Here is a 26,290-nt window from a genome sequence, read left to right on the forward strand (position 1 = left end):
CCAGTCCACCCCAGAACATTTATATTCAGCATGTTCCATATGCCACGGTATCAATATTTGCATTTTATTTATCTATCAGACACTGTAATCTAAAGCAACATACAATTGAGGAAGCAGTGCCAGCCAGTCCATGGACCAATTAGGGTTGGGGGTCTTGCTGAATGGTTTGAGCCAGCAACCTTCCAATCACAGACACAGAATCCTAACCCATAGTGCTACACACCATCCCTGAAAAATGCACCGGTAAAGATAGCTGATTCTCTTTACATATATGCAGCACAGGAAAGAAAAAAACATAATGGATGATAACATATATCTGAATCATACATACTGAATGAATCGGTTTATTATACTGCTGAACCATTTGCATGATCAATGAGATGCATGGTAGTGTCTTTTGTTTGATTGAGATTACATAAAAGTAACATTACTATAAGCTTTTGTATTGTTGAGTTCAAAACAGCCTGCTCCTGCTATTTATGCAGGCTTCTGATCTTCAGGATCGGCTGGTTTTGCTGGTTCTTCCTCATAGATACTTTCCATGAGCACAGCAGTCGTCATGCTTCTGCACTTATGAACATACATAGCGAGGGTAGGGTAAAAGCATGATTATTAATCAACAGATGATGTGTGTGCGGGGGAGGGTGTGGTAGAACAATGGCTACTACCTCACACATTACATATGCAAGCACACGATGCATATGTATACAAAAAAAGACTGATAGACTCTCCACAGAGCATCAGACAGACACGTCACAGCTATTAAATAAAGCACAGTGTCAACAATTGTTGACAAGCTCTAAACATAACTGCCAAAGAATTGTTCATCTTGGAAATGTTTTTTTGCAAGAGTATGGAACACAATGTATTACACTGACACACAATCTAGCGGGAGTCCACTGAGGAACTTACCAGCACCTGTTTTCAGCTTGAGGATGTACCATGAGTATGAGACCAGTAAGAGAAACGAAGCATATGGAGAAGGAGGAGTAGGAGAGAGCAGCATGACAAGGGCCAGGAGAGCAGGGGGTTTGGTGAGTGCGTCTGACTCACTCCTGTCTTTCATTCAGTGTTTTTTTGTGTGTCATGCAATCACAGCCACACATCATGCACAAGCTACTCCACCAATCACAGGTAACTTCGTCATACACAGGTTACTCCACCAATCACAGGTTAATCTGTTACACATAGGTTACTGTTACTCCGTCACCCAAAAGTTACTCCACCAATCACAGGTTAATCTGTCACACATAGGTTACTGTTACTCCGTCACCCAAAGGTAACTCCACCAATCACAGGTTAATCTGTCACACATAGGTTACTGTTACTCCTTCACCCAAAGGTTACTCCACCAATCACAGGTTAATCTGTCACACATAGGTTCTGTTACTCCGTCACCCGAAGGTTACTCCACCAATCACAGGTTAATCTGTCATATACAGGTTACTGTTACTCCACCACTCACAAGTTACTCCATCACCCAGAGGTCAATCTATCACCCACAGGTTACTCAGTCACCCAGATGTTATTCCTCCACCCACAGGTTACTCCATCATCTTCAGTTTACTCCGTCACCCAGAAGTTCCTCCATCATGCACAGGTTACTCCACCACTCAGGTTACAATACCACCACAGGTTACTATGTCATGCACAGGTTATGCTGTCACCCAGAGGATACACTGTCATGGACAGATTACCCCATCACCCACAGGTTACTCGGCCAAAGGCAAATAAGCGAAAAGTTTAAGTTAAAACAGTTTATTCATTAATGTGTGTTCATTGTACAGTCAATTTAGTAGACAATAAATCATCTGATTTCCTGTCTCGTGCGCAAGGGCAAATGGTCACGGTACTCAAAATTTGGAGAATGTGTGGACAGAGACTGTCTGTAAACAAGTGAAGATTCATGACTTCAGTCAGACAGCGTTTGTAAAGACTCTGCCCTTTTGCTTCTGCACCGGTTCTCGGAGGATACGGACAAACGTGGACAAACAGTGGCTGTCCAAACGTAATTAGACAGACCAGCAATTAAATACAATTATGGTGTACTCATTCACAAATATCTGTAAAGTTCCATTCATCAAAATATATCAAAAAATAGGTACGTCGCAAAACAAAACATTTTTGCTGTATGGAAAAATGCACATATGTGCAATAAAGCAAAGCCAGGAAAATAAAAAATAATGAGGAAGAGCATCTCATTTTCCATGTAGGGAAGAGAAATTGCAGCTCACCTCAGTAACAGCAATAATGGTAATGAATGTACAGTAAAATAATCACAGGGTGTTTTAGCCAGAAGCATCATGCAAATCCAATGCAGCTACTGTGAACTGACAGTGAGTACATATATTAAGCTCGTTATCTCAATATACTCATGTAAAAATAAGTAGAAAGGAGCCATGCTAAAGTGACACAGCTGGCGGCCTACTTGGGCCTGCAAGGCCTACCAGAGCCACCCATTCACCAAGACCTGCTTAACCCCAACCGAGTACAGAAAACAGGGAAGGCTGATTTTAATGCAGCTCACAGTGAGGCTGTAACTCTTACACAGCTCCATGAGAGAACTGGTTTTAATGATCACATTTAGTTTGTGTAATAATTATAATGAAAGAATTTACACCGACAGATGTGCCCATGGATCTCTAAACTGCAAAGGCGTGCCTGTGATGTAATGTAGCAGTCAGCTGAGTAGCATTAGCTTAGCAACACTTATGCATCTCTGTGCTCAAGGGTATGAAATCAATGCTCTATAATGTGAACAGGTCACATGCTTTTCCACCACACAGATGTATTTCTGGAACAAATGTTCTTTTCATATGGAATATCCCTGCCCCCCCCCCCCCAAAGAACTGAGAACTAGGTTACTGTATAACTTCAACATAATTTGCTGGGTACAGTCCTTCTCTGCCTCCGTCTTTCATTCCTCTGCACCAGCCCTGGTCGTCCTCTTCCTCTGTCTTGATGAACTCATCCCCTGAGGAAAAATCAGAATGCAGCGGAGGGAAGCTCATGATGAACAGAAGACGAGAGCGGACTAAATGATATGCTTGAGAGTGACAATTTCGCTAGATTTCAAATGCATTTTCTGGCTTCGCTACAGATGTTTGTGGATATTAAGGAAGTGCTGGGCAAAATTCCAGCTGAATATTAAAACTTAGGGCTCCAGAAAGATCTTGCCTCCTAACCTAAGGATGTCAGCATTATAAAATAATTGTTTGAGCTATTCAGAAGCAATTTCATCCTTCCTACAGAATTTATGAGCTTGTATTAAGTTAAATATAATTTTAAATAAGGACACATCCAATATAACTCCTGGTCATCTATAGGGAAGTGACAGCAACTAGCACGTGGTTTTTGCTGATTTTGGCCTGACTGGAATGCCATAATTGCAGTTATCAATATCACTGCAAAGTGAGAGCGAGCCAGCAAGTACTCAGCATACAAAATGGCAGAGCTGGGCACAGAGGACTGGTGAAAAAAAGGCAAGACTGAGGGACGATCAGTCAAACGCAAACAGGGTTGTGGACAGAAAGACCGGCAGGCCTTATTCATACACTTAAAGAGATAGCTGTTAGCGATTAGCTAGAGGAGTCACCTGCTTTAAAGGAGAGTTCATCTGGCTCCTGTCCCACGTAGTCATAGAGAGCCCTGACGCGCAGCCCTCCAATCATCACACTGCAGGACAGAGAAGGCCACGGGGGCAGGCGTTAGGCTTTACCTTGGCACTCTGTGTGGGAACAGGCACGATTACGCTCATCTTACGCTCTTTCTGGCGGGTTCTTCTGTTCTTCCTTCTTTCCTTTCTTCTGCTTTTTTTGAGGTGCAGTCCATTCCTGAAAAATGTCCCCTCATCTTTTAATCAGTCCTCAAATACTACAAAGACACGCCTACCTGATGCAGTCAGGCCACCGGCCCATTCTATGATGCTTTTGTTCACTGATGGTCTGTATTGTACCTGGAAGTGTGGCCAGTCGGTGGACATCCCTGGGCCATGGCTATTCTTCCACCAGCGCAGGTCTTCCTGCTCATTGATGGACATCAGCGTGTGGTGGAGCTCGCTGTACACCGCCTTCACACTGAAAGGTATGATTGGGGAGCTAAGAAGTTGACAGGAAGAGGAAAGACCTACAGGAACAGGAAAGGCCTACAGAAAAAACAAAGGCCTACAGGACGAGGAAAGGCCTACAGGAAGAGGAAAGGCCTACAGAAAAAGCAAAGGCCTACAGGATGAGCAAAGGCCTACAGGATGAGGAAAGGCCTACAGGAAAAGCCAAGGCCTCAGCCTTAACATCATGCTGGCCATCAGTCTGTCCAGAGAGGTAACAGCATGTAAGACCTGCTCTGGTCGTAAATGTGAATACAGCTGTGCAATGACGGGAGAGAAAGAAGTTTAAAAAATGGGAGTTTAGGCTAAGGAAGGGCAACAAAGTCAGGGTGTGTAAAATCTGCAAAGACAGAGCAGAGGTTTGGTTTTTATTGTCAGGGTATTGGAACATCCTTAGTAATATGTCTTGCAATATTGTTGGTGATTAAGTACTGATTAGAGAATAGGTTTGTCATCTGGCTTTGCCCCACTGGGGGGCACCCTCCCGTCCAGTCGCAGTGTGCGTGCAGAGGGTGGGGTTCACCAGAAAGAGACAGAGGCTCCCAGCGAGCACATTTACTTCTCATCATTAGTGACATCCAGGTGCCTGTGTATAGAGAGGAAGGCCTGCTTCAGGAAGCTGATCCTCTTCCTCTCCTCTTCCTGGGACTGGTCAAAAATGGACTCCATCTCCTCCATGTAACGGGGGGCGTAACGTGTGACTTCCTCCAGCACCTTCTCATAGCGGCTGCGCACCTGGGGGGTCAAGGTTAAGGTTAAGGATGTGGGAGGGGGCGTAGAATGTAACCTCTGGGGTGACCTCGACCATGGTCAGTTTCATCAACAAAATGTTTTTACAGTAGTATATCTAGGTTGTCTGCAGCTCAAGGTTTGGTTCCCAGATCATAGGGTGTACTGTCAAACATTTGAGAACATGAGCAAGAACACAAGCAGAGCCAATTATTAAAAAGAAATGGCAGGTTTTAATTTTTCTTTTTATGTGTTTGCATCTTTGTCTGGCCACAAACTTTGCTGACATTTGTATTTACATTATGCATAAAAATTTTAACAAAAGATTACAAATATAAATTGTTTTTCTGAGTCTTTATTGAAAACATTCTAATTTTGGATTAAATTTGTATTTATAATTAAATTGTGGGCCTTCTCCTGTGTTACTGGTTAACGGACCCGTACCGACACTCACTTTCTCCTTTTCCAGTCTTGCCTGCTCCCTCTCCTCTTGGATCTTCCTCTGCTTCTCGATGGCGATGTCAGGGTTTCCCCTGGCGTGGGCCTCCCGGTCTTGGGCGACATGTTCCTTGCGGCATGCTTTATGGTAGGCATTGCGCGCCTTGTCCAGCTAGAGGACACCACAGACGACGGCCCGTGTAAACCTAGCGAAGGACATCCCTCCCAACTCATTCCGACAGGTTGAAAACACGGCGCACGACAGCAAGCAGACACGTGCACTAATCTATATAGAAGCCACAACTCACATTTACTAGGACTACAGAGAAATGTGCGTCTTTAAAAGAATAACTCGCTTAGCTGTGTCAGTTGTAAAGGGAAGGAAATCCATTACTGGTACACTACAAAGTAACATACACATTCACCTTTCTCAACCAAAAGGGAAGATATGCGATCGGTCAGTAGCAGAAGATATCATGGGTGTAAAAACTAGTCAATATAACCCCCCTGGACCCCCTTGAATGGGTGGAGACTTCAACCTCCCCCAATGCTCAACCCGAAAGTTATGCCCTTGGGAGATATAAAGTTACTAATTATGCAAACTTTGCTCAAAGACCAATAGCATGATCGGTGACCCATACATGAATATTCCCAGTGACTTCACCCTGAAAAATGTCCCAAGCTTTCACTTCATCTACTGGGTGTGTTTACCTTCTTCAGCCTCTTTGACCATGGTTTCTGGGCACGCGAGAAGCCTGTCTCAAAGTCTTGCGATTCCCGAAAGCCCCCAAACATTTTCTTGTGGAAGGTCTCCTTCTGCCACGTCCGCATTCGGTCCCCATCCTCAGACACGAGGGATCGGCAGATGGAGGTGTGCAGGATGGACAGGCGATCAGCAGAGGTGAGGAAGCACTGCCACGCCCGCAAGAGAGAGCCATAGAGGGGACCTGGCGGAGGGGGGCATGGGTGGGGGTGGGGAGTAAGGAAGGAGCAGGCCATTGTCACAGCACAACACCTACAGCCCTGCCGGGGCAATTAAGATACCCCAAGGGGGGCATTGTGTGACTCACTGGGTTAGGCCTCCGTGATCAGAAGGTCGCTGGCATAAATTCCGTCCTCAGCAAACCAGTCATATGTCTGTTGCTCCTTTGGCAAGAGACTTACTGTCCCCCGAAATGCTCCAGGGCTACCGGACAGATGGCTGATCCTGTACTCTGACCCCAAGCTTCCCTCTGAACTATATATATGTGTGTGTATATGTCTCAAAGGAGAGCAAGATAAGATACGGATAAGACAGACCTCTACAGTGAGCCGGGGGTGGTGCTACTCACTCGCATCCACCAGCGGCTTCCACTTGGTGCTCCACTCGCTCAGCTGCTGTGCGTACTGCCTCTCCACCCGCGCCCTCTCCTGGAAGCATGCCACAATCTCGCTGCATGCCTGGAAGGAGTCCTCCGTGCGCCGCACTGTACTCTGGTAGTTCCCCGGCTGATGAAGACATTGAGTATAAAGCAGGGATCATTCGCCAGCTGGGCGGGGGGGAATCACTGAGCCCATTACAAGTCATTTATGGACTGCTTCACGCTAAAGCCATGTTTGACTGATTGCCCCGTCTGCTATCAGTGCTTTCACATACAGGTTTTTCTTCTTTTAAAGGAGGAAAAAGTGCCGGCATGCGTGTGTGTATGCACGCGCAGCAGAGAGAAAGAAAGAGAGAGAGAGAGAGAGAGAGAGAGAGAGAGGCACGTAATGGTATTTCCAGAGCGAGTATTTGTTTGTTGATGTGGAGTCTGGCAAATCCATCTGCTATTTTCCTGGCGCTGTGCTGTACTTCCCCGTCTTGCCGTTTCTCCTGGAGTCCTTTGCATGAGCTGCGTGCTGCAGGGTCCCGGCAGTCTGAGGCTTCTCAGATAATCCCACCATAGTGCTGTGATACCATAACGTCGTCTCCAATTAGACAGCACCTGTTACCAGTTACTCTTTGTGGAGACAGAGGTGCGGGATATGGGAGACATTGGCTTTGGCAGACAAGCGGTATGCCACCTTATCTGTTCAGCATGAATTTCGGTCAACGGTAAAAGAAATAGGAGGCGTACTCTGTGAATTTTCTTTATGGCCTCGCAAACACGTTGCCGTGCTGTCAATGCAGGCCATGCGACACCTGCGAGACAAAGAGGGCACACTTGGGGCTAAGTGGAAGCATGCAAGTGACCCACCAGCCAAGAGTTACACAGCAAGCAGATTGTGAGCGTGTGCAACTCACATGGCCGCCGGCCAAGGGAGACATGGGGGGGAGGGGCGGGGCAAGGGGGTGCTTTAAAGGAAGGCAAAAGTGGGTTAAGAAAAATGGAGGGAATGAAAAGGAAGTCTGGAAAAGTGACAGAACGGTAACCGGATAGCTGGAATCGAACTATTCTGACTTGGAGCCACCGTGTGTGGAAGCCAGGAACTGGAACGAGGAATCTGAATGTCCTTCATGAGGCTGAGAGATTCAGAGGAGACACATTTTAGATGTATATTTTTCTCCTTATCGTTCCATGCCTTTTAATGGGGCTGTGTCATTATGGAGCCCTGCCAACATGGGCCCGAGTGTTAGCAGTCTGTTTATCTAAGTCTGTCTCTGTTCAGAGTCATTTTTAGCCTCACCATCCAGAAGCTTTGGTTGCTGGCATCCTCAGAAGGGTTTTCGTTCGGGAGGGTCGACATGCTGGAGAACCTGAGCAAGAAGGAGACACATTCAGTGAAGTTAACCTTAAAAATTTTATTAAGTGCATCTAGCTGTAAGATGTTGGGAGGGGGGAACCGCAATGTCTGGCGATGGGGAGAGTTCAGGTGATGATTCAGATTCTGAATCAGCCAATAGGATTGCCTGTTGTATTCTCTCGAAGGGAGCATGCCCATATATCCAATCACACACCATGTTACAATCCTCTTTATTTCCCCACATTACTTTACAGCGTTTCCCCCTGTGACGACACCAGAGCGGCTCGTCTTTTGTTTTTCTAACTCCCATCACATTTGTTAAACCCAGCTCTGCTAATGCATTCGTGGAAAATCTGACGTAAGCCTGAGGACACGTGGTGGCCTCGGGGTGGGGGGGGCTGGGGGTAGGGGCTGGTTATGTAGATCCCCACCGCAGCTAGAATCTCCACAGCTACCTCCTGCCAAAAGCACTGTAATCTTAACCACAGTCATATAGTAAATATTACACCAAATAGCAGCCCCCATCCTGCTATATGCAAACAAACATGCATGAGATTGGCGGCAGGGTTGTGGCCATTGGGAAGTTTGAAGACAGATAACTTAACTGCTGAAGAATAGAATTGACTCTCGAACTGAATATGAACACTGTTTCATTTATTAATGAAGTTAATTCCACGCTGTATGTTACCAGATTCATATTCTAACTGCACAAACAGGCCATGGGGAGAGGGGAGGGGGAATCACAGGACACCAATTAGCCCAACTGCATGACTTTGGGCTATTTATTTATTTAGTGATCAGTGATCATTGTTGACACACCACAGCACACAGTGCACAACAACTGAATGTGTCCTGTGCATTTAACCCATGTGTGACATCGTGACATAGCAGGGGGCAGCTAATTCAGCGCCCAGGGAGCAGTGCTTGGGGGTGGTACCTTGCTCAGGGTACCTCAGTGGTGCCTTACTGGTTGGGGATTCAAACCTGCAATCTTTAAATTACAAGTGAGGTTCCCCAACCATTAAGCCACCACTGCCCATAGCCACCAGTGCCCTTGTGACACAGGGAGAATGAGCTACACACATGTGGAGGTAAGATTTGAACCGGAAACCCTGGAGGTGTGAGACACATATGAAATATAATGTGAAAATTACATTTACTAGAGAATGTGGTGAGTGCCTATTGAATAAAAAGAAAAAAGAAATGTTAAGAGTTATATTACACTAACCCTTATTACACACAGCCTTCCTTCAAAATCCAGCAAGTTACATCAAACAATTTAAATTTCCCAACTCTTTGCGACCCCTTACTTTCTCAGGGATGACTTCCAGGTGCTGCATTTATTTACCAAATTCCCCAGCTTCTCCGGTAAAAATCCTGTTCATGAAGTTATTTTCCTGTCTGCTATAGTACTAGATCTTTGGCTGGTTCTAAACATAAAACTGCAGTGTTTAAATGTACTATGAAGAATTCTTATTTTTTTAAAGTGTGTTGAAACCCAGATACTGATGATAAATAACAAGCAGGACCCAGGTAGGGTTGGTAATATATGATAACTCTGCTCAGAAGTGAACCCTCAGTGTCAGATACAGGATGAGAGGAGCGGGATCCGGCCTCCACTGACAGGATCTTCTCCAAAGCTTTCAAAGCGCGATATAAAGTAGCCCGTAGCATCCTGACATTTTTGGCCAGAGTTCACTTTTCTATGTTCAATCTGTGCTCAGATGTCACCCTTCATTCACCCACTGCTCCCTCACATCTAGGCTTTCATCTGTGCTTATTTTAAACCTGGGCCCAGCCCTGGAATGGGTGTCTCTGGGAAAAGCTCTGCATAAATGAAGCATTAGCTGTACTAAGGCCATTTTTAAAAATGCAAAGGACCGTCTTATATAAGTCTACTGGTTTCTTGTAATTCACAGCCACCTCTCATATATGAGTAAAATAAAAACTAATACAAAAGCCCGTTAATTCATGTTCTGTCTAGAGACTGTACAGTGAAAAACATTATTTAAAAATGTGCTCTGTAGTCTGAAGCTAAAGCAGGTAGATAGAGATATTTATTGTCGATTGTACAGCTTTTGGGTGGGGTCCAGTGTGGTAGTTTGAGCACTGGTGTTGCCCGCATTTACATATTCTTTCACGTATTTGGCAAAGGGAGATATTTAAAGAGCCAGAACAGCAGCAACAGATATTTAGCTCCAACAGTCTCAAAACTCCAGCAGAGAGTGGCACATCCCACTAGGCCTAAAACATAACATTAGCATATATGAAACACACCACTGATACAGCCAAGTGTCAGACAACATTTCTACATGTAAATAATTATGAACTAATATGGTTAATCAAAAATGAAAGATCTTCCGATTTGGCTGCTGTTGTATTAATGTAATGATTAGTATGTTGCAAGATTCCTGCTTCCGGAGGATGTAGTTTGTAAACGTCAGGAAGTCAGGTGAGTGGATAACCAGAAACAGCCCAGAAACGTCACAGGAAGTGGATATTTTTAATGTTGGCGTATAAGACACAGTTTGGCATTTTGATTGGTCTTTCTCACAGAAAAGCCCCATAAAAGGGCATCAGTTTGAGTCTAAGGAGGGTCCCTACTCTAGCAACCTCAAGAGAAAGGAGCCACTTAGCCGGATCTGCTCCAGTAAAGCAGCCAGATGGGTATAGATGTCAACCACTTCGGATTAACCATTAGCCAGGCTCCTCAGTGAATGCTAATGCCCTGTGAACATGCAATTGAGATGTTTCCAGGATTACGCCTTGGGAAAAGCCAAGATTCTCTGGGAAAAAAAGGACCACTTGCTGCCGATGTCGCTTTGATACGTGGAGTAAAGCCAACCGTGCAGTCGACCAAGTGTTACCCATCCACCATGTTCAGAGCACACGCCGGCATGGTGCTGTCTGCATGAAGAAGGAGCCAAGCAAACATTATAGATGAGATTTCCAATAACTGGCAACAGATATACAAGATAATGCATAAATGCAAGATGCATTAAGACAGAACCTTGGCCCCATACACTACATTCCTTTTATAAAACTGCATATTATAACAGCCAAGGTATGATGTCTTATTTATAAATATAAATGGGTTATATAGCGATACATAACTGTGTGTGTGCATGTGTTTGCATACAGTGTGTGAGCATTGACAAAGCATTGCACTGATAAAAATGTAAGGATTTATTTGGGAGTTATTGCACACAATTTTGCATAACACTTTGCATAAGATTGTGCAGTAAATACAAAAGCAGAATTCTCATTCAAGGATGACTCATAAGTGCAGGTACATTGGCTCACTGATCTGTTTTACAGTGAATCAGGTAGCGGTATTAATAAATGCTAAGCACTAGTCTGCAATCACAGATCAGTATTAGCAGAAAGGCCAAAGGAGGACACCTTATGTTTTTGTGAATTAAAAGCATATCAAGTCAAAATAAGATATCTAGAACAGAGCTGCTGATTTTGATTACGGTATACAGTCATACTGTACATAGTCAGAGAGAGACCAAGGTGGGGGAATATCAGAAAGAGCATTTAGAGAGTTAAACAGCCTGCACTCTATATAGGTTTTCAGTCAGAGGCTTGGTATTCCAGGGCTGGAATCTTACATCCAGAATAGAATTCCCTCACCCAGCATTCCGTACTTTGAAACTCTAGCTCTCCTAAAATAAACAAGAGGGCAAAGGTCATTTTTCTCTTCATCCCTCTCCGATTGTCCATATTGATTGGATTCGCTAGCTTACACTTAATTCCCCAGTTACTGTATCATTCCTTTCCCCTGACTTAGTTGTACAGTAAAATTATAGTCGTATGTGTAGAAAATGACGTTCTGTTTCAGCTCATTTTTTTCTGCTACATGATAAGACTGTAAAATGGCAGGCAGTGCATCTGTTACAGGAATTCAGAATACATTAAATTTTAATGCACCTAAAAGATACTAATTGCACAAACATCTTACAATTGCTACTCAATACATCAGCTCTTAGATGTATACCAATGGCAGTGACTCTCAGTTCTTGTCTTGGCTATCAGCAGTTTGTGCTTACGAGTGTCCTTAAACTGTCTCAACAATCTCAACACAGAAGGATATATTACTTCAATTAAAGCAAACGGGGTGCTTAGATGTCCTTAAAAGCTAGATATAGTGCAGCCCACCAGAAAAAGGGTTTAAATTCACAACACAGATGTTGTCACAACACAGATATTGTAAACTACGATTAGCCTTACTAATGCATCAACCAACACATGCACATACAGTGTTCTGATTTCGCCACTGATCCATCAAACCGTGCTTTATGACAAGACAACTCCAGAGAATGTGGAGATTCTCATGTCCATTTCAATTCCTGACCATTATTCTGAGTTTTGACTATATATTGGCCAGGCTGTTCCCTAGCCACATGCAGTGTTTGCAAATTGCAGTGAAGGTCTGATTCTCAAGGTTAAGTGATAACTTCTGTATCTGTAGGTTCAGTGTCAACGTCCAATATTTTCTGTTCGCTCATGAAGGCAACAAGCTGCATATGATCTAGCCAGGGACCCCTCTGTGTTGTCTTTCTGCCTGAGGTTAAGAATAAACTAATTTATTTCGTACTTGACCTTTGACATCACTTCCTTCCTCCCCAACCACTTTCCCATCATCTGCTTCTGTGTCTCTCGTATACAAGGAATAAGATGGTGAATCTCCTCAACCTTCCCAAGTGCCTGTTGTAAGGCTGTAAGTACATTTCTCTATCACTTTAATGCCAAATACAATAACATTAAAATCAGTGCAAGACTTAAGCACTTTACAAAAATCTAAAAAAAAAAACCTAAGGGCAGTTATCAGGTATAAACATTAAAGCATTAAATGCAGTTTGCATGACTGGGCAGGTTATTGGGTAAAGTACTCATGCAGATATATAATAGAATTAAGAATTTTCTTAATCAAAATCTTTTTAATGAAGTTTTATAAGCATGGCCTACATAAAATTAGAAGGGTACACAGAGGGAAAGTATGAGATTATAGGGTAAGTCTCTTGTAATGCCTTTTATGCAAAATCGGAAATAAGAAAAAGATAAAACAGAAAAAAAGGAAGATTAAAAAAAGAAATAGAACATAACCCAATCCCCGCATAATCATTGAGAATTAAGAATTAACATATATATTCAGTATCATAGGTGTGGAATCAATTAGAGAATAGGATCTATGAAGATTTTGAAGATCAGATTTCATAAGTTCATAAATAGACAGTTAAGAAGAAATCAGGAAAACATTTTGCAGCATAATACATAACAAAAATGAAGGAAGCGCTTTTTCTCCACATGCCAGCAGCAGTATCATAACTGGCATTTATTTTTTTGGCTGTGATCAGGGTGTTTATGCAGGGTGTTTATGCTGACCACCCCTTCAGCAGCTACCCCCTCTCCTAGCCCTCCTTATTCCACACTCTCTTCATCCATTTTCTTCACACATAAGCATGCACTTCCTTTCTCTAAGAAAATATAGACTGGAAGTATGAAAAAAAATTGGCACACAGCAAAAAAAAAAATTAATAATACGTTTTCAGATGCAGTGAGAAATCAAGCCATACAAGTTTCTTACGTTTCGGAGTTTCAAAGTTTCAAAGTTGGCTTCTTCGCTACTCTCTTTTCACTTTTTAAGGGTTGGGGGCTCTTTCTTGCAGTCGTTCTTGCCTTGTGATCTTAGTCCCTGTTTCCCTCTCTCTGCCGGACAGCCTCAATCTTTGGCGTCGGCACCCAGTGTCAGATGATGTGGCTCTCTCTCTCTCTCTCTCTCTCTCTCTCTCTCTCTCTCTCTCTCTCTCTCTCTCCCTCCCTCCCTCCCTCCAACTCACATTTGGATCTACAAACTATAAAAACATCTGCAGGAAACTGGTCTTCTCTCCCCCCCCCTTCTAACTCTGCAGCCGTCACTATACCTCAGGGCAGTATTAATGAATTTAGGGTCCAGGAGGTTTGTTTAGTTCTATGACAGCTGCCCTGTATGTTAACCCCATCAGCTGTACTATGGTGCTAATGAAGCATGGTGTCCAGCAAAACATTTACTGCAGTATGTCTCTGAAATGAAGATTAGAAGGTTCATGCACTGTACAGCTAGAAAATGGCTGGGAGATTATTTTTGATGCTATTCAGATTTTTGTAGAATATTAACATCTTTGAATCTATTTTATTTTATGGTTATATTTAACAACTGTTGAATTTTAAAATACAGTCTTTATTACACTTAGGTTAGTGAATGTAAGGAATTTTGCAATTCTGACAGTGGAGGAGGATTCAGCCAATGAAAGCAAAAGGCAAAAATTATGATCTTGTTCTTGTCGAAGGCTAATAATGGGTTCATTCCATCTCTCATTAACAGAAGAATGAAGGATTGTAGATGAAGATAATGGACTTGACATTTGCAGGTATGTTAATTAAAAATGAAGTAAAAAAAGAAGAGTGGAATTTATTACCAGATGTGCATGAACTAGGAAATAACAGAACACTGACCCTTTGATGAGGGGACCATTTCTACGAGTACCTGCTTAATATCGGCTAAGGGGACTGATCAACAATGGCATTGCAAAAAAAAAAAAAAACAATTGTTCACTGCAATAAAACTACATGTTATTCTGTGTTTAACCAAGCACAAAACTGTACAAGCAGTTGATGCTTGCCTTCCTGCACCTGGGAATCACCATTTATTTGTTTTGCATTTTGAATTATATAATTAGACAGGGGCAGCTTCAAGGATAGTTAGATTACTGATTTTAGTTATTTACTGTAGTATACTCACTTTATTAGGTATACATGCTCATTAGCCTGTTCCTTGAAACTGCAAATCATAGGGCTGCAACTGCATACTGACATTAGGCTGACAGGGTTAGCAGGCTCACTTACCATACAGCTGTGCAGTAGAATGGCTAAGGTGCCTGCTCTAAGCGATTATAAAATGTGGGCTGATTATTGATCCCAGAAACGGTGGTTCTGAGAAACGGACACCCTCCAGTGTTTTTCAGGGACGTAAGTGGCTTTTGCCAGTGTGTTGGACAGTAAAGAGATGAAGCAATAGTACGCTCTGCCTGGTATATGGTTTACATATTCTTCCTTCCCCAAAAACAGGTATATTATTGATATGTAACAATTTATGCCACTACCAGTGATACTGGAATATTCTCAGTGTACATTTACTATGAGGAAAATGAAGTATGTATCCTTTCCCAGTATGTTCAAGAAATGTGGAAAGCAGAAGCAGATTTTTTTTTTTCAGTCGCATTTGTTTGCTTTTTATGTTTGCTGTTATTGTTATTCTTTGCATAACTCAGTCCCTCACAAGCGCGCACACACACGCACGGGTGCAGGGATTTCCATATTGGTTTCTCCTGAATAAAACAGCCATGCGCGAACTTCTGTGGCCGCGGGCTATCTATACATTTTGGTAGTTATGGGAGAATAACAAATGATCATTTATTAACTTTAATTCATCCCGTGTATCAAATTATTGTTATTGTAAGAGGCCGAAGATATTTTAAATACGGAACAATTAGAAGAAGCACGAGAGATAAATGTCTGCAAGGTTCCGATGCAGGCTATTACGACGGACAACCTCGTGCAACATCCGGGGTCCTTCGATTACATGCGTATTAAAGCCACCCATGTTGATTTTTCTGTCTTTCAGAATACAACTTCCGAAGGAGTGCGCAGCCGGTGTGCTGCTCAGGTTAGTTATATGAATGCTTTTGTGACATTTTGGTAAGGATCGTTTTTGAATTATCTGTATGGTAGTCTATTGAATGACGTTATGGGTTTGTCTTTTTGGTTTATTTTGAAGTTCACTATCAGTTGATTAGCGGTTTTATTGTGAACAGTGTCAGCTGTAGGAAATGTAGGAGCATGTTTAAGTTACCACTTCGGTGTTAAATTTTGTAAGGTTTTTTTTTTTTTGGGTGTGTAAGGGACGGGTCTTAGACAGTCATAGATTTAGACGACTTGAGTAACGTTATAGTTTAATTTGACAGATATTTCACAAAGGTGCTATATAGTTTCTGGTGAACTGTGGAGTTATTAAAAAAATATGTGAAACGAAAAGGACTCCTAAATCGCAAGGATGCTGCACGCGTGTTAGTGTCGTTTCTTTTAAGCACGTGGTCCCGCTTTGTGCTCTAAATGTAGCTGGTAAACACGTGAGGATATTACTTTCCCCAAAATTGGCATCTTTTGTATAACTATTTTCCGAATTATGAGCGTCGATTTTGACAGTCTTCTTTTTTTTGTAGATTTGGCGTTGGAAATGGAATACCATTAACAGTAAAATACTGCAATTCCCTTAGCTTTAGAATTTATTCTTTCTCGATTTTCGGACTGTTAAGATCAACGTACTCACTCAGTTGTAGGGTATGTTGCCTTCAGAATCTGCATCGTTGACGTTTTTAAGTTGTAGCATTTTTTGCCACCATTTATGCCCTACGATTATGGTATGGAGAAAATGATTTAGCTTGTGGTTATTTTATTACCAGTCATCATTGTGCCACAAGTAACTGAGCCTCTTTCTTTCTGCGAAGTGTTACTCCTGGAAAATATATATATATATATATATATATATATATATATAAACTTTTTTTGAATGAATGAATTTATTCAACCCATTTGCACTGCTGTCACAGGGTCCTGTTCATTTAATGAATTTATATTTCCCAACAAGAGCAGAAGTAATATGACTTTTTTTTTTTTGGGGTGACTGTAGAAATTGTGAACTGTTTTTTGAAAAAAATTGTGTGTTGGTAGCGTGGGTGAGGTGATGATCTCCCATGATGCTTTGCACTGGGCTCTGAATTCATGTGGTGACGCATGTGCCTCTGTCCTGACAAGACAGAGTCTGAGGAGATTACGATGCATCACTTACGATGTGTATGAAGTCTCCCCACTTACTCATTCTTCATAGTTCTTGTTTTCTCCTCTGTTCCTACTGTAGGTGAAGGACCCAGCTGTTTCGAAGACTTTCAGGCAAGTTAAGATACTGCTTTAAACTGGGCATTGGACTATAAATGTACACTAATATACCAACTAATATACCAGTTTCTAGGGGGTTTTGTGTCTCCTGTGATGTTTTGCACTGGGCTCTGAATGTCTGTGGTGTCAAAAGTGCTTCTCTGTCCTGACAAGACAGAGTCTGAGGAGAATAGGTTTTTATTTTTATCAATAACTGGAACCTAACTGTGCTACATTCATTTTGATTGTTCTCCATTTTCAGTTGCTAAGTGGTAATTTTTCTATCTGTCCTCTTAGGTAATGGAATGGAAGCTGTGGAAGCATGCGGCTTTGTTGGTCTGAGTACCAGCAACAGCGTATAAATTCATTCTCCTGTCAAAGCGCTCTCTTGACAACTCTGACATGACTTAGTGTTGAACTTCCAGTACCAGTGAAATTTTGCATGATCTAGGCCTTTTGCACATATTCTTTAAGATTGTGTATTTACTCCTGCAATCCAGTATCTGCTTAAAGTCAGAGAAACTGATTAATCAAAATTGGAAATCTAAATATCAAAGCAAGAATGTTTAGTCTGAATTCTAGATTTAAGTTTTGTAACACTAGCCTCAATTATTTTGATCTCTGAATTACTTGGCAAGTTACCTTACCTGTTTGGCACCCGTTGCTAAAAGTGAGGGTGTAGTAACAATACATAGGAAAAACATTTCATAGGAAAACATTTGTCACTCCTGAAGGTAAGTGAGTTGAAAATGGCAAAAAATGCTCAACTAAGCAAAGAAAAAAGACAGTCTGTGATTACTTTAAGAAATGAAGGTCAGTCTTTAAGACAAATCGCAAGAACTTTGCAAGTGTCTGTGAGTGCTGTGGCCAAGACCATCAAACGGGTTGAAGAAACCGGCACTCATGAAGACCGAACAAGGTCAGGTAGGCCAAAGGCAACCTCAGAATCGGAGAATACGTTTATCCGAGTCACAAGCCTGCGGAATCGGCAGTTGTCGGCACGGGACATACAAGCTCAGCTAAATGCTTCTAGAAGTACAGAAGTTTCAACATCAACTGTTCAGAGAAGGTTGCGTGAAGCGGGCCTAACTGGAAGAATTTCTGCAAAGAAACCACTATTAAAATCACAGAATAAAAGAAAAAGACTTGCCTGGGCCAAGAAAACAAAGAAACTGGATGTCTGAAGAGTGAAATTTGGTATATGTGCCAATGAGTCATATTTGGAAGCTAGTTGGGGAGTGGAGAGTGATGGCATGAACTCTGCGTGTGTCATTTCCACTGACAGTTCATTCAGCAAGGACCCAGAATGTACTTCAAATACTCTGGCCTGAAAGGGATGTGAACAAATCAGACCAATGAGCAGCCTTGACTCCAGACTTCTGTGCTGCAGAACTTAGATGAGGTTGAATGGCACAGAAGAGTCAGTGGGAAAAAAACAACATGCAAGCACTCGGGGGGGAGATTAGCTGCAGAATAACTGGGAAGACTTGTGAAACTAATGGCTCATGTTTGTAGACCTGTTAAGGGAATATCGGTCAAGAATCGCATATCTGTGTGATTTAGTTTAAGTTCCTCGACACTGTGCCTCATCTCCTGGATTAGTTTTACTTCAGTTTGAGCCAGAAACTTGCTTGCTTTGGACTTGGCTATTAGGCTTTGGTTGCAGGTCCCAGTTTGCAGTTGCATTAATATACGTAGTATATTTTCGTGACACATTGGTCTGGGCTTTTTCGAGTTACGCTTTACCCTGTTCAGCACTTTGATTTACCTAACTGTCACCTCTGTGAGGAGAACAAGTGTAGAAGCTGGCTAGAGCTATTGTGTCAAAACCAATGAATCTGTGGGCCAACCAAGGCATATGTAGTTTTTAATGGTATGGCCTGAACTTTTTTTTCCCCCCCAATAAATCTTTACTATGTGCAAATGACATTTACAAATGTAACTCTGTAATAAACATTTATTTCTGGATTTTTTTATTTTTTAAATAAAACTGAGCATTCATATACAAAAACCTTGAAGAAATAGAACTGAATCAAATGAGTCCACTTGGCATATGAACTGTTAATCTGTAACTTCGTCTTTCTTTTAAATGAGAATTTATTTTTTGCCAGGGAAACATGATAGAAAGCAAGTAGAATGTCTTGCTGAAATATGTGCTGATTCGCTGCTTCCTGCTTCCCGGGTAGGACTGTATCGGTGCGTGTGTTCCGCTTCTCCGTTTTAGTTACATTTACATTTACAGTATTTGGCAGACGCCCTTAGCCAGAGCGACTTACATAGTTGCTTCATTCTCAGTTCAAAACGACAATGAAACATGAATACAGTGCTTCTCACAGGTGCAACCCAAGTCTATAAGTAGATGTTCAACATGGGAAACATGCTAATGGCTATGATCTGCTTAGTCAGTGAAGTAGCTGTTTCATAAAATTTTTGTTCCCCAATAAATTACTCCAGTATAAGAGAGTGAGAGTGGTTGATGTGATCAAGACTCTCATTTCTGTTACACCGCAATGTGCAAATAAGCGTTCCCTATTGCTTTTGGTTTACAATTGTTCCAGATTGTGTTTGTAAACTTAGTTTGAGTAATAATTTCGAAACAAATTCTATTCTTCCTGCTCTATCAAAATTGCACGAAACCCAAAACAAAGGCTTATAGCGAAATGTGGGTTTTGTGTACCGTTACACCTCTATTTCCAAGCCATTTTTAACAGGATATCAAAATCATTTTTCAGTCTGAAAATTGTGCCAGATGTGTTCCACAGGCCTTGAGTGTGATGTTGTTCAGAGATTTTCACCCTTGTTTACCCACTCTTTAGCTAGCTAACTATCTGCTACATAAAAAATAAAGTATTCTGAAATGTGGCATATTTTTATACCCTTATACAACAAGGTAGATGGTTCATGCTGTCAAGTGGGTAATACAGGATGGAATGTTACTTTTTCCAAAGTGTATGAAAAATGTCCTTAATGTACTTTTTACTGGTACTGCCATGTGGTTCCTGTCCTGGTGTATCAACAGATCAGTGCGGAATCTGTGTGCAGTAATAGTTAAAATTATCTCAAATAAACATGATTGAAAATTACTGGTATATTGGTATATATTGTTGGTAGTTGTCCAGTTTCTCTGACAATGGGCCATCTTAATATGCTGTTGTCCAAAATCTGGACATAAATGCTATATCTACATGCAGTTCTTTCAGTGTTTTCTAGTTTCATATTTGTGCTCACAATTGGGATATTTATGCACATAAAATGTTAAAACTTTCAGGTTTATATTTTTCACTTTGCATGTTGTCCTGAGTTTTGACATGGATGTAATGCCTTCTATGTCTAATCCATACAATGGGGCAACCCGATATGTAAACTGGTTTGCTTTCTAAAAGTTTCCTTTAAAAACATGTGTGGTTTAGATTAATGGTCTCCAATCTTTATTACAGTGAGAACTACTTGTACCAAGAATATTGGGTACGATGTGTTTGATGTAATACAATATTGGGGGAGGGTGAAAATTGGCAGCTTTGTGTGAGACAAAGTGAAATCCCTTGTAGTGCCCCAATGTACAAGTGTACAGCAAAATTTCTAGAATGTATTAAGTGGACTACTAGTACCTTAGGGTTGACATGTTGATGATCACTGTTCTAGCCGAAAAAGTAGGTTTGGGTCATTAAAATGTCCTTGAGTTTCAAATACTCTTTCAATGTGTCATTACCTGTCTGTGCCAAGGTTTCAGTACTGTACTGTAGTCCATGGCAAATACCATAGTTCTGTTTTAGGTTGTTACTGTGTAGTGGTTTTGACAGATTTCAGTGTTTGCAGTTTAAGCCTCTACTCAAGCTGATTTAATATGTTGAGGTTTGACCTGTCTGCCAAATTCAAAGCATGTTAAATGGTTGTTTACTGCAGGACATATGAGTGGCTGCATCTCTCTTTACTGTCGGCTTAGTGTGCCACGCCAGAGTGTCTTTATACTAGCTTTCGCCTAAAGGCTGGTGTAAGGTGATATTCCATCTTTTGTCTTTGGTGGGGGCTCCGCTAGGTCATGCTAATAACATCTGGGATGCTGTGCAGTTTGGAAAATCACAGGGTAGCTATTTCTGTGTGATTCTATTTAAAATGTTGAGGCTGTGAAAATGTTGGGTGGCAAAGTTGGGAGTGTGAGGTATGGAATCAGGAAGCTGTACTGACATCACATCTGTGGTGTATCCCACCTGTGTGACCCCTTTAGGATGGGTGGATGGATGGGAAACAAATGCAATTGTTAGTTAAGTGGAGTTGAAGTGAAATAAAGTCCCAGGATTGAGCTGCTGTTTTACACATGTACTTAAGCAAAATTACATCAGTAAATACTTAGTCATTAATGCATGCAAATGTTATATAAAAATTGAAAAAAGCTGAAAGCTTTTATTTTGGCATTATTTATGCAACTCAAGCTGCTATCCATTTGTAATGAAACATATCGTTTAGTATAATTCAGTTCTTAGGCTTTTCTGAAACAGACTACAAATTTTCTTTTTAATATATCAGATGATAATTGAATACAAAAATGCTTCAACGTTTAACTTTTTGGCAACTTATCCGCTTGTGTCGTTTAGCTACGTGTAGCTGCTGGATTCTGTTGGTGTGTTTTGGGACCAAATGACCAGCATGTATCTTTGTAATGAATCATTCTGCAGTATCATTTGGCTTGATGATTTTAGGTTCCATCTGTGTATGGCTTGATGTTAGGCGATCAGGCAAGTATTCCTGATGGAGAAGTGATCGAAAAAAAAAAAAACGTCAATGGATTCCTGAACAATAAAGCAGATTTCCAGTTTTATTGCCATTATGATGGATTGTGTATATAAAAAATATTTATCTGGTTGACATTCTATTCCAAATGAAATGCCTGTGCGTATCACAGTCAGCTGGCATAGGCTACAGGTTGTCCTGTGTCTTGAATCCTGTATTTCCTGGAATAGGCTTCAGAAACACAGATGTTACAATCCAATACACCCCTTGAGTTTCATACCTGTGGCAGTAATAGGCAGCTGAATTCTGGTAAAACTTTGAGGGGTCTGAGGCACCTTACCAGTAAATCTGCTTTTGGTAAGTATTAAGTGTAGCATTAAGTTTCTAGCCATTTAAAGCCGTTTATGGGTTGCGTGACTGTTCTGCTAAAAAGCTGTATCTGATAAGGCAGCTATATGAATACAGAAGTCTGTCAATACCGATGCCTGCAGAAAGGGTCAGAATGGCTTGCAATGTTTAGATGAGGTGTTAGATCTTCAGTTTGCATAGAGTAAAGCTGGATCCATAGCAGGTATCAGGGTCATGTGTCGTGTATGAAGGCGCCTGGAACGCAGACAGAAGAGCAGGATGCAAAGAATATGGTGTTTAATTTAAGGGCAGGCAAACAAAATGGACAACAATGACCGGACTGGGGAAACAAACTGAAACACAGACTAAATACAGAGGACTAATGACATAACCAGAAACAGCTGATCACACGGGGATTCCACACGAGGTTAACGAGGGAGGGCGTGGCACCCGGAAGGAGCAGACGATCTGAATACACTCAGTGATGTAACTAAGTAACAATAGGTTACTTAGTAAGATGGATTAATTAATGCTGAATAGCAATAAGTTTTTTTTTTACTGAAAATATAATTGACAATGAATGTGTCATTTCATTAAGGACAGCCACTGTTTAATAAGATAAGTATAATAAGTATAATATATACAGTATAATAAGATTCAAATCATGGGGCCAGGATGGATACACTGTCCCTTTAGTCAATGACTTTTTATAAAATCCTAGCTCAAATCACCAAAAAAATCATCTCTGTGATTTTGTTATCAAGCACAATATATTTTATGTAAGTTTCATATGACTCATTTTTTGGAAGGTCAGGAAGTGTACAACTCTGCTGTTTGCTTCTGGAGTGTTTTATTTTATGGTAATTTCATCTAATTTTCCTTCCCTATTTTTTTCCTTTCCTGTGGGTGGCGTGTTGACTCAGCGGGCCGCACTGCAGTCTGGGAGCGCTGGAGCTGTGGGTTTGAGTCCCAGGCCTGGCTCTGCATGTTTCTCTGTATTTACTGTTTGTGTGTTTCCTCCAGTAATCCAAACACATGTGATTTGGTGAATTTAAATTGCCCATTCGGTATGTGTGTCTGTCTGCGTTATACGATTGTTACACCAGACATATGGAAATGTAAACAAAATATAAACTGATTAGAAAATCAATGAAAACACACCAAAGCACCCATAATCAAGACCACAAGAAAACAACATATGTGACCCGTCGCCACGAAATGAGTCTTAAGTCGTACTGGTAGAACTGCACCCATAAGACTCATTTCGTGGTGATGGGTCACATATGTGTTGATAATATAAAAAGAGGCTCAAAATGTGATGATTCTTCCTTGTAAACGAAGCGCAATGGTGGGCAGCTATAGGAAAAGGTAGTAATACTTTCAAAGGAAGCCTTAGAACAAGTTATTAAGGAGGTGGTGAAAGTGATATATCATATAAAAATCATCCCCATCCTGGGTTGTTACCCCCTTTGCGCCCATAGCCTCTGGGACAGGCTCTGAACCCCCCGCGACCCTGAACAGGATAAGCGGTTTCATAAAATGGATGGATGGATATAAAAATTATATATTTGAATTAAATTATTTCCTTAAAAGGTACAATTACCTGCAGCAAAGGGTACAATTGGCAGACGCTTGTAAATATGAATGGGGTTCAGCATTCCATCCATCTAAAACACCAGATATACAATGCATGGTGCACCAGAAATGTGATCAATGCATGCACAGTTACAGGTCACAGCAGCCTTGCTGAGGCCATATGCATCACTTATGGTCTGCAAGAATCCACCTGTGGCATAGAAACAGCTGTCAGGTGCACTGAGGGCAAAAGTCTGGTGTGTTCCTCTTTTCAGTTTATCCTGCACAGGAACAAGGGGGCTCATTATTTCACCCCAGGCCAGCCCGTATTTCTCTATCAATTGCTCATTACTGAGATTGTCCAAGGGGTTCATGATCACCAGCAAAAGCAACTTGGCTTCCTGGATGATGCTGTCGCAAATGCTGCGTTCTGTTGACTTGCACAATTCTTTGCCATTGCTGGTCATAAAGGGTGATTCACCTTCCCACTTCAAAAGGTGTGACTGAATACATAGCAAGTTTGATTGGTGAGATCATTATGTCGCTTACCAGGCTCGTTCAGAAATTATTAATTGGATTTTGAATTGACTTGGCCACACCCTGTAAGATTTGAAATGACAGTAAGAAGAAATCAGTTCCATTTTAGTTCTATTACCTTATATTCAAAGTCGAATTGCGATTCTGCACCATGTTTTCAAGTGATTTATGTATTTAATTTGATTTTCAAGGTCATTCTCATGTCACTTCTGAATGTTGCATAACCCTGTTATGTACTCAAATGGCATGCAGGTGTTACAACAATGAGCCTCATTTGCGCTACATTATACTGTAGTCGACTTCATAGTTTTATATTGCAATATTGACCTCATATTATATCAACATTATTACGTTGTCCAAAAAAGAGCGTTAATGTGTTTCTGTCATCTATATCTCTGGTACCGTGACAGGACAGCAGACAAAAGTTCAAATAAAGAACAATGCTGAAAACAACGAGTGGGTCGGAGCACTTGTAAATCTGCTAACGAGATAATAAACTAGTTACAAAGGGTTTCGGGAAACGTGTACTTAACGATCGATCTTAAGTACTAGATAACAAACTACTTGGTATTACAAAGCTTTTGGGAAAGCCATCCGTGGGTGCTTCATGGGTACAACAGACAGGCTTACCTGAATTTTTCTTGCAGGTTAATCAAAAAATTATTTGAGGGCTAAGATAACCATTCCGCCCGCACCCTATTATGATTGTTTTTTTTTTGGTGGGGAGGAAGAATATAGTAATTTATGTTTAGAAGCGCAAGGCAGCCAATAAAAGAGGGTTTGTCAAAATAACTGCATATTTTTGGACAGCAGGAGAACATTGGAGTGCCAGGTGAGACTCAAATTAGAAATTAATTAGTTGACTGATTTTGCCTTGGGGGGGCATGGTGGTGCAGTGGTTAGCACTGTTGCCTCACACCTCTGGGACCCGGGTTCGAGTCTCCGCCTGGGTTACATGTGTGTGGAGTTTGCATGTTCTCCCCATGTTGTCGTGGGGTTTCCTCCTCGTACTCCAGTTTCCCCCCCACAGTCCAAAAACATGCTGAGGCTGATTGGAGTTGCTAAATTGCCTGTAGGTGTGCATGTGTGAGTGAATGGTGTGAGTGTGCCCTGTGATGGGCTGGCCCCCCATCCTGGGTTGTTCCCTGCCTCGTGCCCATTGCTTCCGGGATAGGCTCCAGACCCCCCACGACCCAATAGGATAAGCGGTTTGGAAAATGGATGGATGGATGGATGGATTTTGCCTTGTTTCATTGACTAGTAACGAGAGGCTGCCAAACACAATGCTCTGAACTGGTGAGGTCATCAGAGGAGCAACAGGTCTGCAGATGAATGAATGATTAGTGGCACTATGGATGGATGGACATACAGACACACATGTGTATATATGGATATACACTTGTGTGTGTGTACATCCATTGTCCAATGACTTTGGGGTCGCGGGGAGTCTGGAGCCTATGGGCACGAGGCAGGGAAGAACCCATTCACTCACACATGCACACCTACGGGCAATTTTGTAACTGTGGGGGGAAACCGGAGTACCCGGAGGAAACCCTACAATGACATGGGGAGAACATGCAAACTCCACACACATGTAACCCAGGCGAAGACTTGAACCCGTGTCCCAGAGGTGCGAGGCAACAGTGCATCACCATGCCGCCGCCCCCCCCCCCCCCCACACACACACAAACACACACACAGACAGTCCTGTGTTGGTTGGTGAACTTCTTGTTTATGTTGCGCGCAGTGGAATGTGGTGATCGCGCGCAGGGCGATCGAGCAGTGAGTGGGGAATCAGGATCGGGCACACAGAAGCCCAGAAAACAGGGTTTTATTATAGGCAGAGCACGGCACGACCGGACTGGGGAAACAGACTTGAACGCAGACTAAATACACAGGACTATTCAAACTGACAGAAAACAGCTGGTTACAATCGGGGTAGCACACGTGGTTAATGAGGGGGCGTGGCAAAACCGAGGATCGTACGAGCAGGTGATGACAAGGAACATGAAGATCTCTGGAGAGGGACTTTTAGCCTTGAAATTGTTGATATTTTTTCCACAGTTTTTGTTCTCAAGTTTTCTGACAATTCTCTGCTCTTCTTTCTGTTCTCCATGCTTAGTGTGGCACAAACAGACACACAACAGAAAG

General features: G+C 41.9%; 1 protein-coding gene and 2 non-coding genes across 3 annotated transcripts; 2 read left to right on the top strand and 1 right to left on the bottom strand.

The window, feature by feature from the left end:
• Positions 1-1,742: 1,742 nt before the first annotated feature.
• On the bottom strand, positions 1,743-13,729 carry LOC125742076 (protein kinase C and casein kinase substrate in neurons protein 2-like). Its single transcript, XM_049013729.1, has 10 exons — positions 13,566-13,729; positions 7,919-7,988; positions 6,604-6,760; positions 5,984-6,219; positions 5,289-5,444; positions 4,665-4,840; positions 3,956-4,076; positions 3,763-3,833; positions 3,596-3,675; positions 1,743-2,974 (listed from the first exon to the last, which is right to left on the bottom strand). The coding sequence occupies exons 2-10, from the start codon at positions 7,976-7,978 to the stop codon at positions 2,862-2,864; spliced, it is 1,170 nt and encodes a 389-aa protein (XP_048869686.1). The 5' UTR covers positions 7,979-7,988; positions 13,566-13,729; the 3' UTR covers positions 1,743-2,861.
• Positions 13,730-16,762: 3,033 nt separating this feature from the next.
• LOC125743213 (small nucleolar RNA SNORD88) lies at positions 16,763-16,849 on the top strand. The gene has a single exon (XR_007398322.1). It is a non-coding gene; the product is annotated as a small nucleolar RNA SNORD88 (small nucleolar RNA).
• Positions 16,850-17,054: 205 nt separating this feature from the next.
• LOC125743210 (small nucleolar RNA SNORD88) lies at positions 17,055-17,143 on the top strand. The gene has a single exon (XR_007398320.1). It is a non-coding gene; the product is annotated as a small nucleolar RNA SNORD88 (small nucleolar RNA).
• The last annotated feature ends 9,147 nt before the right edge of the window (positions 17,144-26,290 follow it).

This window comes from Brienomyrus brachyistius, chromosome 5 (assembly GCF_023856365.1).
Source record: "Brienomyrus brachyistius isolate T26 chromosome 5, BBRACH_0.4, whole genome shotgun sequence".
Classification (NCBI taxonomy): Eukaryota; Metazoa; Chordata; class Actinopteri; order Osteoglossiformes; family Mormyridae; genus Brienomyrus; species Brienomyrus brachyistius.

Coding starts and splice junctions, on each gene's coding strand:
- LOC125742076 (XM_049013729.1), bottom strand. CDS start 7,978: ATGTCGACCCTCCCGAACGAAAACCCTTCTGAGGATGCCAGCAACCAA. Junction 5,445..5,983: donor GGTCAAAGAGGCTGAAGAAG/GTAAACACACCC, acceptor GGTGTCCTCTAG/CTGGACAAGGCGCGCAATGC. Junction 3,676..3,762: donor AAGAACCCGCCAGAAAGAGC/GTAAGATGAGCG, acceptor TCTGTCCTGCAG/TGTGATGATTGGAGGGCTGC.